Below are 14,409 nucleotides of genomic sequence, written 5' to 3' on the forward strand. Positions count from 1 at the left end.
GCAATTTTTTTGTTTCTTTGTTTATTTGTTTTTGTCTTTTTTTTGTTTGGTTGGTTTTTTTTTTTTGTCGTTGTTGTTAAAATATCAGATCCAGTTTTAGGTACAAAAGCAGTGGACCTGAGTATGTGAAAACTATGGGTGCCACATAGCTTTAATTCAGCTTCTGTGAACTATATTTAATTTTTTTCTTTTTTGGGCCATTGTTTCGTACTTTGACATTCTTTGGGGATAAAAATCATTGTATTGAGTGACTGGCTCGCAGTCAGTACCTGTGTTCCTACAGATGGGCTGCCACTGAGACCAAGAGACTGCTATTATCCTCTCAGCAAACATTTCCTATAGAATACAAAGTACTACTTTAAAATAATGTTTTTCAGTTTTCTATTTTGAACATTCTTTTATGACACATTCCAAAATTGCCTCAGCAGCCTGTTCTAGTGCACTGCGACCACAACAATACAAACACCTTCATTTCCTTGATAAAAACCATTGTAAAAACTTGAAAACATTGATTAATACTAGTTTTTCTTTCACATTGCCCAGACCACTCATACTAAATATGTACAAATGCTTAAAAATAGCATATAAGAAAATCTGTCAGAGTTTAACACAATGAAAATATATATGTTTGAGGTGTCATGTAATGGTGATAAGCAGTAATTTCCCTCAGGATGCAAGCAGTAGTATATTAAACCTACTGTGCAGTTGAAATGTGGTTTATTAAATCCAGGCAGTAAAGGAGTGATGTGTTGGCTGCCCTTTGTGTTGTAGACATTCCCAAATACTTAGCTCAGGACTTCATATTGTACAATCTTTTCCACAGAAATTTGAAACTGGTTGAAACTTTTGCATTTCTTCAAGTAAAAGATGAACCACAGCTTTAGGATAACTTTACTTATTTGTCTTAATATTTTTGTGTTCAGTTTAGAAGAGACTGTCATAAGTAATGGAAAGCCTTGTTCATGTAAGGTAAGATTTTCAATTACTTTGCTTAGATAAGATAATGACTGTAACTGATTTCCTAGAAAAGTGACAGATGTTTTAAAGATCTAGATTGTCTTATTTAAGATAGATATGAAAATACAGAAGAATCAGGTATTTTCAGATACAGAAAAGAAACTAAATTGAAATTGTAGGAATTCAGTATATTACAATATTTTTGTGTTAATATCCTTTATCACAGCTCAGTTGTTAGGTCATATTTTTAATCTCATCTGCATGACTGTAAATGCAGAGTAACTACATTGTTTTTGGCAGAGTCACAGTTTTTCCTTGAATTGCTGAGATCAGACTTAATTTCTTGTTTCATGTTGGCTTTTGTTAAAGATAAATATTGATTAAAAATATTTGCTTGAGAGTATTTAATTGAACATCTGGTGAGTAGCTGTAATAAAGCCCTGAAACAAGCCACAGTTTTAAGTGATCTATTTATAAGCTATAAGTGATCTGTTTATAACTCCTTTATAGTTTTTCTTCCTTTATTCTGTGCTTATTTGAAAAATAAAGAAACATATGCTTTTATTTCTCTGCCATTTATTTCCAGGAGCAAAATGCAATTATATTAATAATTCAGATTTTTTTTTTCAAAATCTTCTTGTTAAAAGTTTTATGTAATTTTTAATTTTACCTTTTAAAAGAAAAAATCAGGGGAAAAAACCCCATGCAGTGCTTTGCCACTGCAATGCCAGTATCAGAAAAAAATACTGAAGCAGGAAAGAACAATTATGTTGAAGATATAGTCAAGTCTAAATAAGTTTCCTTTTTTCATTAAAATCTTGACATGTCTAAGGACCCTATTTACATTTGAAAAAACAGTATATGAACATACTGCAAATGGTTTGTTGAGGTTATGGAATCAACAAACAAGGACTCATTTGAAAATATGTTGCTTAGCTTTTTGTCAATGACACATATTTTAGGAATTCCTTTCAGCATTTATTTATGATGACTCAGAGGCACTCCCTTATTTTATGTCCCATGACACCACAGAAGAAAAACAACTAAACAGGAAGATATTATTTTCCAATAACAGTAACAGGTGTAACTTTTACAAATGCTATTATTATTGTTTCAAATAATTTTGTGCCCTTGAATTGTCCGTTTATTCTTTCCTCTATAAGAACATTTAAAATACTTTTTTGTAATGCTGAGTTGGTCTGCAAATCTGCTTGGGACTGCTTGTGTGCATGAGTTAATCACTTCTGCAAGTATTTCCCTAATCAGAGTCTGAGTAATTAATTTAGAGATTTTCAAGAAAAAAAGCATTTTGCTAATATCTAGTAAATCCAAAAGCCTGCTCCCTTCCAGTGAAAATAACTTTGTTATCATATGAGATGTCTGTTGGGTGTGGTGATTCCTAATATGTGAGCTTCTGAACTGCAAGAGTTACATGTTCTTGCCTCCAGTTCACAGTGCTCACAAGTACAATACTTCACCAGAAATGCTGGTGATATTTTTGGATTTAAGGAGGTTATTCTTTTCCTCTGACACTATCTTTTTCTTGTGAGGTATGGCTAAGCAGAAAACATTTAATCAGTTTTGGTCTCAGCTCCATCAATTATCATTTGACAGAACTTTAAAAACCCCCAGATTTTGATGAAGGATCCATGGAACAATCTACTTCATTTTGACAGACTGAGCTATTTCATATGTGCTTTATGACCACTTTATTTCCCCCTCCATTGTTTGGTACAACAGGACACAAGGAATGTTGGAGCTGTGGAGGGACCACTCAAGGGAGAAGAGAAAAATAAATCTGCAGATATTTCAAAAGAAAAAGAACCATGCTTTGTACCATGTGATGTTCAAGCTAAAATTTTACAAGGGGAAAAACATTACATGTGCAGTATGTATTCATAAAGAATACTTTAAGTGATGAGCTACGCAATGCCTTGCTATGCAATCCTCTGCTACGCTATGCTATGCTGTGCCAATTTATTTTTTAATCTTGAGCACGTGACAGCCTTTGACTCTGCTGCCCAAATTGAGTATTGTTCAGAAAATATGGGGTGCCCTATTTTTGGGATGCAGCTGGTGTGACAAAATTAAAGTATAGTCATTGGTGAAGATAGGCAAATCCAAGCAGCAGCGAAGCCCACTTAGTTCTGTGCTACCCTCTGAATGTCAGTACGTCTCTCCATTACAGAGAAAGAGTAGACTGTCTGTCCCTCATTTAAACATCATAGCTAGGTGTGGGGGTAAGTGCCAGTTAGCTAGTTAGCTAGTTAGTTAGTTAAGTGGGAATACGTCTGTACTTCAGCTTACCTTTTATAAATGCTTACACAGGACACTGTCTATTCACTGCCTTGACAAACTTTCTTTGTTTTCACATATGATTTTTAGTATATATTACTAATTATCTGTCAGGATTATGATGCTGATTTTATTTTTAGCATCAGAGCAAAAAAACAGAAGTAGAACAGTGAATGAGCAAATGTAGGATGACAGGCAACCTTATGTATCTGTCTTTCATCTCTTGCTGTGATATCCATTAACATCCAAGTTGCCCAAGAATAAGATGAAATTATTCTTCAAAACTTAAGAAGAGCCAAGATGCCTTTAGTGCAATCAGCAAGTCTGAAGTCTTCAGCATATTTGGCTTTAATCTGTGGTCTCTGTACTACTTTCATTTCACTTTTAGGTCCCATAAGGTAAAACACTTTCTCTTAGGTATCATAAATAAGTGTGTTGTCATTCAGTCAAGAATATTTCTAGATTTATGCTAACAAAGTGAATGAACATATTTCTTTTGAAGGAAATTTGCAGAACTCTCTTATTGAATATGCAAGAAGTACACAAAAACTGGTAAGAGACATGATAGATGATCAACAGGCTTCTTTGGACTACCTTTCTAATCAGGTACTTTTTCCTTCATCATAAACATTTGTATTTGTTATTTCTCACTACAGGTGTTTTCTATCTGACAAAAAATAAGTATTACTATTGTCATTAAATAAGTAGAATTAGAGACTCTAGCACCATTCCTTGTACCTTGTGTAGAGTGTGAGTTCCCTTGCTATGAGGAGTAATAAGCACCACCTGTTTCACAACTTAGTATCATACGTGGCAATAGCATAAGTGAAGGACTATTCCTTCTCCAATCCTGCTGTAGTTGTACAGATAACACATTACCATTAGCTGTGATAGTAGTTTACAAGCATTTTGCATTACTCAAAGCTTTAATGAAACTTAAAGACTTTTTTTAATTAACCGGAATTGTGCTTAAAAATGATTTTGGATGAAAGACAGTAAAAAATAAGATCAATTTACCAAATGAAAGTACAATTTACTAGAACATCACAACAATTAACTTCAGATTATATTTCCTAGGAGTGGAAAAAAAATCTTTAGCATCTAAAATTCCTCATTGCAATGTAATTAAAAATCTTTTATTTGAATTTGCAGGTAAACGAACTCAAAAATAAACTTGTTCTTTTGAATGCAGCAGTTTTAAGAAAGCATTTGTATCCACCTCCTTACAAAGCCGTTCACTCTCATGGTAAATATTTTTCAGATATAGTCTTGACACCTTTTCTTTTTACCTTTGTATCTTGACATGGAACTAATTAAAGCAAAGGTAAGCAATTGTAACATGGACATTCGTCCTGTGTTAGTAACATACACACTCTGAAAACTTTATGAACCATTTAAAAATGTAATCATAACTACCGCTTTAAATCATTTGCAACTGACAATTCTGGACATCCTGTTTAGCATGTCCTTGATTTTTATGCAAAATTACAGGTATGATTACCAGTTAGTAAGTGATCTGATGTTGCTAAATGGCATGCTCTTTTGCAATGAAATAAAGTTGTTTTGCATCTGCAATATCCTTCTTCAAATGGGATATATGTCACCTATTCACTGGACAGTTAATCTTTGCACTGTCCATCCAAACTAAAGGAAACATTACATTTGAGTAGTCATGCTGGCTGTGGAAACTGCTTCTTTGAGTATGTTTAACCCTTACCTGGCTTAACACTTAGAGGTAAATGGTTTTTCATGTCTATATAGTGAGGGAAAGGCTTTTACAGGTATAAATACAAATATCTGTAGGAAAAAGACATATTTTCCCAGATAATATGTCGTTTTCTCAGTATGTGTTATTAATAAAATATAAAAATCTGTAAAATGATCCAGATACATAATCTTTAATTTCTGTATCATATCCATTAAGACTAGAAAGAACTTTCTCTATGTAGTGTAATTTATACTTATGAGCTTAATGGAATAGAGAGAATTTTAATTGACAAGATAAACTCTTGAAAAAAAAAGATTTTAAAGTTTGCATGAGAAGAAAATGCTATTTTAAATAATTCGTATGTTACCAAGAATAGTAATATTTCTGTGCTTGATCTGTATTTTTTAAAAAACAAATTTTTGCTAATGAGCTTCATCATATACTTTTTTTTCTCCAGGTTTGGACTGCACTCATATTAAAGATACTGTTGGTTCAGTTTCAAAAACTCCATCCGGTCTGTACATTATCCATCCAGAAGGATCAAATTATCCTTTTGAGGTAATACATTTATCTCTCAGGACAGTCACAGTTTGCTTGAGAATATGCACATGTAATACTTTCATTAGATTTAAAGGGTTTTCCTTGACAATTTCTCAGCAGATGAATAAGAAATGTATTAAATACTCTGCATGTGTCTGCCATTACTATAATTTTGACAAGTTTCTCATTTTCAACAAAGAAATTTAATCTCTGTTAAAAGAGCCCATTGTCAGTTTTCATATGCAGTGAAAAGTGTACCAAAGAAGAAAACCCAAGGTATTTTCCAGCACCCCTTTTGGTCATTGAGAAGTGCTGTTCTTTTTGATTTTAGAAATGGAGAACTGAAGAGCCAATTGACTGATCCATTTGGCTTCTAAAATGGGACTTTTGGGCTTTTGAATTATTCTGCTATATAGTGTTGCCTTCTCTTGCCATGTGTCTCCACTGATGCTTGTAGGCATCTAAATATAGGTGTAAATGTACATCAGTTTGAGAAGTAGGTGCTTGGCTCTTGTCTGAGTATCATTATAACCCAGTCTTGAGGCAGAGAGGCATCTAAAATTCTAGTTTATATATCCCTTTTGCAGGATATATATTAAGATAAACTGCAGCAATCATGCTTCCTATCACCACCTACACTGTAAGTAATTGCTCTAAATTATAGTGCTCATGCAGAAGAAGAGAATTTGGGGTTAATTTCCTCAGGCTCAGGACATTCAGATCCATACAAACACAAGAATATTTTGTTTTATGTGTTTATTTCCATTTCAGGCTGTAATACCTAGAGAAGGCCTTATGTATATGGCACTTTCAAACCTTTAACTTTGCAGTACATGCTGGGGTCATTAGTTTTGAAGAAAAAATCTTAAATTTAAGCCAAGCAATAAATAGCAAAGTTTAATATCTAAATTTATAGTCTTCTATATAACAAGGGGAGGATGAATCCCTTTCTCTGTAGCCAACTGGAGCCCTTCAAAATGCTACAAAAAAGTAGCTCAAACTGATTAAGAAAGGCTTCAGAATTATGCTAGGATACCAAAAGAAAAAAATGAACTTGATTCTGCAAACCAGTGATGCTGTGAAAAGACCCTTCCCCCCAAAACAGGACTCTGAGCACGTTAGTGTAGGGTAAGATAAAATGTAAAGGTCCTTTAATATCACAGGGCCTACAGCCCACAGGAATACAGGATGACATGCATGTGTCCCAGTTCTAGTTTCCATGGCTTTTATAATAAGATCTCTCCAATCATTGCTTTACACATTTCTCAGTCCAGCCCCAGTCCCACACCTGGCCTAACCCCTGGAATTGGGTCTGGGGTTGTCAAGACCCTCTGTCTTCATCAACTCTTCTTCCTCAGGCACACAAAGATCTCTTGGAGCTCATCCAGTTTTGACTTCTGGGTCCCTTCGACCTGTGTTTATGTTTCGTTTTGTAGGCCTTCTGTTATCCTTCAGCTCTTTACCTTGGAAAGGAGTCTAAACAAGATTAATTAACGAAAGGAATTTGAGCTCCCTGTTCTGGGACAGGGGTAGTGATAGAAAGGCATTAAACTTAAACTGTTAGAAATATTAACCCTCTAAAAATCTACAACTACTGTGTTCCTAAAATCTACAAAATGTGAAAATCAGAACAAAAACCCCTTTGGCATCACCAGAGATAGAAAAACCTGACATTCTCCCTGTACAATGCAGTGAGCTCAGGAAAATGTTCTGTAACTAATCAACAAGTTCCTTCCATGTAAAAGAAAGGCAAAGACATGTTGCAGTGTTCACAGAACAACCATATTTATAATATGAAGAAAATGCTGTCTGCCTCACCCCAGGATGAACCATAGCAAAAAATGCATTTGTTTCAGAACTTCTTCTGGATTAAGGGGGGATCAAACTGGGGAAATGGCATCACACTGGGGAAATATTCATACCTTACCCAAATTACTTTTCCTGAGACATGGTATAACTAATCAAGGTTAGAAAAGTGATTTCTCAGTTCACTTTTAGGTTTTGACAAATAAATCTGAAATGATAAAGCCTCTTTTCCTTCAAAAATACTTTTGACACTTTTCCATTCTTAAAGTTACTGCCAGACTCTGAAAATCAGTTATATGAGTAAAAAGGTTTCTTAAGCAGAAGAAGAAGCAAAAAAGAAAATTCATAATAATTTGATTAAAAGAACAACTTAAAAATAAATAATGAGAAGAATGTCTGCAGTCATGAAATGAGTGTCTCATTTCTTGTCTGGTAGATGTTGCACAGAACTTAAAAGACAGTGCCAAAAAGTTCACTGAGAAAAATATCTAAAATATGCATTACATAAAGAATGTTATTTTAAGGAAAACTATTTAATGCAAATTCGTTCATGTGTTGAAGCATAAAAAAGGTACAGGAAAATGACAGATGGACAAAAATACCATGACATTAAAACATAAACAAGAAATTATAATAAATTTTTTTAGAGGCTAATAGCTAAGAGTTCTGAAAGCTCTGCAGATTAGCAAAATCAGAAAAAAATACAAAGAATTAGAAAAACATAGTAAGAAACTAAAAAAAAACAGGAAACAAAGCCAGCATTAAACAATTTCAATGAGGACCTTTTCAGCAAACAGCTGTCCTTTTAATGTAACAGAAACTAAATGAAATGTGTTTAGAATCATTTGCATAAAGATACCAGTTAAATGAAGAAAAGTGTTCAGACAACTTGATCCTGTTCTCATGTTTTCATGTTTGAAACCTCATGTTTTCAAAAGTGAGTATAGATTTTGATGATTAACTCAGGCTAATTGAAATCTAAATTCTAGGAGCAATAAAAATATCCAGTTTCACTGGTAGTGGCAGGTTTTTTGCATCTCAGAAAATTACTCCCAAATGGGCTTTTGACTGAGCATTTAAACACAAGTCAATTAAAACCAATTTCACTTTTGGGAAAATGAATTATGATCAATTTCTGATACATATTTCCATTAGTAAATTTAGATTAATGATATTTCTCAGGTGAATCAGACTAACTAAACAGTTGTTTGTAATATACCCCTTATACACAATGAAGATGGAAAGAGGAGAAATATTCAGTGGAAGCATTCTCCTGATCATTTAATTTAAATTGCACCTGGCACAATCATGCTCCTCATACCTTGCATGATGTGAAACATAGAGCAAACTGTAGTTTAACTATTATAAGGCTTTACACTTGCAACATTTCCAGCTTATAAGGGATTTAGAAACTACACAGCCATGACTGTGTTTCTCTCCCTCTCCCTCCCTCTCTGCCTTTCTCTCTCTCTCTCTCTCTCTCATATTTTTACTTAGCTGGTGTTTGTATGGGTATTGTATCTGATGGGCTGATGACCTCTCATGTAGAACCAAATCTGCTCCTTCTGAGAATTGTCAACACTCCCACTGATTCATATTGGAATGATTATTGATGTTGTGACCAAATGGGCTCCTCTTAGTGTTTCTGAGTCATAGTCAGAGGAGTAGCCAAGCATGCAATCATCTTCTTAAGACAGCAGATGAGGCAATGGGATTATTTTGAATGACTTTTAGGTATTTCCATCTAAATATTCATTTTAGAATCTTCTATATTTCTTTTTATTCCAGTTCCATCTTCCCTGGGTGACTGAAATAAGCATGTGATTCTCCAGGGAATAAAGGCCACAGTTTTCTTTCATGGCACATGACCCTTACAATGATTCATTTAGTATTTGTGTTGCAAGGATTGCCCAAAGTGTCCAATGGCATTACCTTACTCGAAGATCCAAGATTCCCCATGTTGTATTAGACCACATTGCAGCTCTGTCCTGTTGCTTTCTTGTCATTCATTGAGAAGACGTTATTAAGTCACGCAGGCTCTGAATACAATGTTAGTGTGTTTCTGCCAGTGTACAAATCTGGTTCCATGAAAAATATCTGGCTAGAACAGGCTATGGGAAGGCAACATATAACACTCAGAATGCCACAATTTTGCTGAGGGTTAAACCGTCTTAAACCTAGATTCTACTTTTATCAACTGGCTAAGATTGCAAATATTTCTTTTCTGAAATATGTTTCATTGTGTACATTCCCTGTAACATCAACAAAAATGTCTTTACTCCATCACTTATGCATCCCCTTAATGTTATGACAGCCAACTTTATATTCTGGACTTCTGTTATCACAAGTAGCTCCATAGCTATAAGCATTTTCCAGCTTAATTCTTCTGATATTAGTCACATTAGGAAACACTTACCAAGGAGCCACTGTTTTTAAACATTCATTATGTACAGTATCCCCAGAACTACTTTGAACAGCTTAGGTGGTGCACTGTCTAAATGGGCAATATGAATCTTTCGACACTAGATTCCCAGACCTTACAATCCCAGTTAGAACTTGTCAAGATCTGGCACTGGGGACATGCTTAGGGAGCTCTGTTACATGTCTAAAGTTAATTTGGTTCAGCAGAAAATGTGCCACATAATGTGATATTCCAAAACAGTGCAAAGGGACACCAGACCATTGTAATTTGACATACTGTTGGGCACAAATTTTAGCAAATACTCATAAAGACTCATAAATTTGAAAGTTGATCTTATGTATTAAGTGGGACTTCTCAGTTGCAGGCAGTTGTGCGTTCACATTGGGACTTCCCTGGATTGGGGTCCCTTCTTATGTAGCGGTTTTTACTGCTTCAAATTATTATTATATACTGGGTTACTACTATCACTTTCCCCCATTTCCTCACTGTTATTAAGGGCTCTACATTTCCCAGGCACCACAAACACAGTATGTCTCTGGAAGAAACCATGATGGTGAAGGACAATGTGTAAGAAGTTGTGTCTATTTTGCTTTGCTGAAATAAAGGTTTATTCAGTGTTGCTGCCTGTATAGATAATATTTTGCCTAACTAATACATGACACTGCATGTTGCTTCCATTTCAGGCTATAAATGTTACAGTAATGTTTATCAAAGCTTATTTATTATATCTGATAAAGGCAGATGTTTTCACACAACGGTTTCTACTATTTGAGGAATTATCCAAATCAAGCAGTCCAACAGGATAAGAAAACCTGCAGCTTAATTTTCTACTTTCTTTGAGCTTTTTGTTACGATATTTGAAAGGTATATTATTTAGCAAAACTGAATAGCCTGCCTTTATTTAATTAAAATGTTTTTTTCATAACAGCTGCTTCAAGAATGCTTGATCATACCTATGTTTATTTTAGGTCTTGTGTGACATGGATTTTCGAGGAGGTGGATGGACTGTGGTTCAGAAAAGGACTGATGGAATAATTTCATTCCAGAGAACATGGTCTGAATATCTGGATGGATTTGGTGATCTTATGGGTATTGATTTTAAATACTCTAAAGTGCTTTAGACCCTACATTTCTGATGCCTTTATATGAGCTATATTCCACTAAATTGTGTAGGAGTTTTAGTAGTATAAAGTTCTTATTTCTTAAAAGTCTCATTTTTATGTCAAGATTTTTTTTTCATTAAATCTGTTGTATGATCTCAATAATGCCTGTGACACCACTAGAGTCTTTATCCATTGCTGTCTTACAAAAGGTGTTTAAAATATATTTTCTGTATATAGGTTGTATTTCTCCCTCTTTTCAGATTAAAAAAATAGCCTTAGCTGGTTTGAATCACATTTGCAAATTATTTCCTTGCAGTAGAGAAAAATCAGTAATATTTCACAGTAGGACATTCAGAGTTAGAATGGAAATACTTCAGTTGCTAATGCCAACACAAACATGATGCTAATTTTTTATTGCTATTTTTCATCTGACAAGTCTAAACCCATTTGGTTTTTCAGGAGTTTATCTGGGATTGCAATGGAAGCATACAGCTTTTCTGCTCATAAAAGCACAGCTCATACAGGGCAGTGAGTGTGATTTACAGAGGCAGAAAATCCCAAGAATAGGGTTTGTGTTTTGTTGTGTTTCATAGAATACTAATATTTATCGCTTCTCAGTATTGCCCTTGGGAATCCTACTGAATTCTGTTTATGTAAGTGGACCTTTAGCACATCCAGTTTTTTTTGGTTTCCTAAGGTATATTGCAGACAAACGTTTGACAATTGACATGTGGACAATTTTCAAAAAAATACCACAGAGAAAAAAGATGATGCCCACGTGGGAATTCTTTCCATGGATTTCCTAAGGAAGTAGGAAGATTACTCTTTTCTTTCATTAGTCTTTCAAAGGAATGTAAGCCTATCATACAACGTCTATTACATTTGGTTCAGGAAGAAAAGTAGAAAAACAAGAACAATAGTTTTTTCTTTTACAGTTTCCATTTCTAGACTGTATATTGTATTTCTGTTTAAGGGGAATTTTGGCTTGGACTGAGGAAGATTTTTGACATAGTAAATCAAAAAGCCACTAGTTTCAGTCTTTATGTGGACTTGGAATCAGAAAATGACAAGCATGCCTATGCATCATATGATGGATTCTGGATAGAGGATGAAGCATGTTCTTTTAAGATCCATTTGGGGTATTACTCAGGAAATGCTGGTAAGAACTTCCTTCTTTAAAGTATTTAAAGGTAGCTGCTCCCTTTCTTCATATGCAAAAGTGCATTCAAAAGTGTATTAATTAATTAAGGTAACTTAAAAAATTTTATTTCTAATGTGTTTTTCCCTGGTGCATAATGAACACTTATGCAGGTACATGGTTAATGATATAGTGATTGGTTATTCCAACATTAATCTTTACATAGTAGGAAATCACTTTATCACTTCAACATCCTTAATTAATTGAATAAACACAGGTCTAATAAAGAAGAATACAGAAAAGGAAGGATTTTTAACAAATTCAAGTCCATGATATATATACACTAAACAGGGGAATTTGTAGGTGTTATTTATCTAGCTAATAGTACAATTCTTTACATGTCCATTATCTCATCCCAGATTTGCTGATGTTAGTGGAAGTTTTGCTTATGATGCTTTGGTTAATTCAGAAGTGCCCAGACAAACACATAAAAAGGGTAGAGAAAGAAACTGAGTGAAACAAAGTTGGCCAATAGTGTGCAAGTTACTGCATGATATATAGACACAAATTAATTTGCAATTCCAGGCCTCTCTTAATAGCATAAATATACAAAGTGTGCAAATATTTGCATTAAATATTCCACCATGTCTTACTGCTTTTTTCTATTTTTTTACATGTTTAGTAATATGCAAGAATGTTCCTTATTATCCATTAAATAGTTATTCTCTAAAGGTTTTCATGCTTTACTCTACTTGTAAAATATTGTATTTTTATTTCTTTAGTAAAACAACAGAGCCAGTAATCACTGACCTTTAAGTTTTAACAATTCCATCTTTCTCATGACTCACTCTGGGGCTTTGGACACATTACGGGAAAAATCTCAAGTTACAACTGTTTTTCTCTCTTTTGTCTTTTCTTCCACTGTCTTTGAGGACAGAAGCCTTTATCTTCATAGCCAGTGTGCATTGCTAAAAGCAACAACAATATAAAAGTGTTTCATCAATTTTGAACTTCTTCTATATTTCTCAGTATTTTATTCTTTTTCTTTAACACTTTTCCAGGTCATTATCTGGTGCTCTTGAACTGCTTTGACAAATTTTGTTTTTCTAATAAATCCAGAGGAAAAGTTTGCAAGGTGTGCAACAAGTAAGAAATGTTCCTCCATAAATAACCTTTTTATTGTTCTGTTTTATCTGTTGTGCTTAGGCGATGCATTTAGAGGATATAGAAAAGAAGATAACCAGAACTCAGTGCCTTTCAGCACTTTTGATGTTGACAATGATGGATGCAGGCCAGTGTGCACTATTAAAGAGCAGCCTGTAAAGAGCTGCAGTAACTTCAGCGATAACACTGGATGGTGGTTCAGCAGGTGCGGCCTGGCAAATCTTAATGGTGCTCATCGCTACACAGGTAGATTTCTTGCAACTGGGATTCGCTGGGATACATGGAAAATCAACAATAAACCAGTCAAAATTAAATCAGTTTCAATGAAAATTCGGAGAACTTTTTATCCATATTTCCATTAGCATATGAAAATAGAAATACATTTCTTCTTGCAATTATGTGGAAAAATGTATCATCGCAATCATAAATACCTTTCATCTTCACTTGAAGAGTTCAGTCTTACATCTTTCTTAGATATTTCTATGGTACATTAGTCATTTTTATTGGAAAATGTCTGCATTTGTAGTGGTTTTGCTTGAGTAAGAAGCAAAACTAAGAGTAACTGAATTTTTGGAAAATGGATTATGCTTAGTGCTTGTCAGGAAAAAAAAATGTAAAAAGAAGTGTAATACTGACTGCTGAATGTTCTTTTTCTCTGCTCTCTGCATAACTGAATTTCTAAGAAAATTCAGCAAATTAAAAAACCTGTATACCTGCCATTTCGATCATAGTGTTTTGCAAAAACAGCTGTTCTTTACCTTAGGTTAATTTTTCAGTTTATATAAGGCTCTGTATGCCCTTAGGGCCCAATTTTTATACAACTAAGGTTGATACTGACATCCAAGAACTATGATGTATTTTGTATTTCATTTGCACAGTCAATATGTTTCATAATCCGATTTTTATTCTACCATTGTCTATTTCACAGATCATTACAAAAGAAAACTTCTTTTCAAAGAAAATGTATACCTTTGGAATTTTAATTTTTGGAAACATGGGCCTGATCTTATGTTTTTCATTCTTAGTGGCATTCACTTTGTGGTAACCATGTGGTAATGAACAAGTACATTTAAAATTGTAAATTCTTTGAATTTCTGTCAGTAAAAATAGAATATTATCAATTAAAATGTGAATATTGTCAGTACAGCAGTGCTTCTGGAACCTGGCGTCTAATCTGCAGCAGCTACATATGGTATTTCTCATCTTTGCTTCAGTTTCAGTAGATCAGTTCTGCAGTAGCACATGGAATGAAAATAGTTAAAAGCTCTGTGAGTTT

The 14,409-nt window shown here is 34.1% G+C and overlaps 1 protein-coding gene across 1 annotated transcript; it reads left to right on the forward strand.

Moving 5' to 3' along the window:
• The first annotated feature begins 744 nt into the window (after positions 1-744).
• On the forward strand, positions 745-14,194 carry ANGPTL5 (angiopoietin like 5). The gene is made up of 8 exons (XM_071571471.1): positions 745-969; positions 2,698-2,845; positions 3,755-3,858; positions 4,405-4,498; positions 5,418-5,518; positions 10,697-10,817; positions 11,805-11,990; positions 13,176-14,194. Exons 1-8 carry the CDS (start codon positions 868-870, stop codon positions 13,493-13,495), a joined length of 1,176 nt encoding a protein of 391 aa, XP_071427572.1. The 5' UTR covers positions 745-867; the 3' UTR covers positions 13,496-14,194.
• The last annotated feature ends 215 nt before the right edge of the window (positions 14,195-14,409 follow it).

Source organism: Pithys albifrons, chromosome 1, assembly GCF_047495875.1.
Source record: "Pithys albifrons albifrons isolate INPA30051 chromosome 1, PitAlb_v1, whole genome shotgun sequence".
Taxonomy (NCBI): domain Eukaryota; kingdom Metazoa; phylum Chordata; class Aves; order Passeriformes; family Thamnophilidae; genus Pithys; species Pithys albifrons.

Coding starts and splice junctions, on each gene's coding strand:
- ANGPTL5 (XM_071571471.1), top strand. CDS start 868: ATGAACCACAGCTTTAGGATAACTTTACTTATTTGTCTTAATATTTTT. Junction 2,846..3,754: donor GGAAAAACATTACATGTGCA/GTATGTATTCAT, acceptor TTTCTTTTGAAG/GAAATTTGCAGAACTCTCTT. Junction 5,519..10,696: donor GATCAAATTATCCTTTTGAG/GTAATACATTTA, acceptor TGTTTATTTTAG/GTCTTGTGTGACATGGATTT.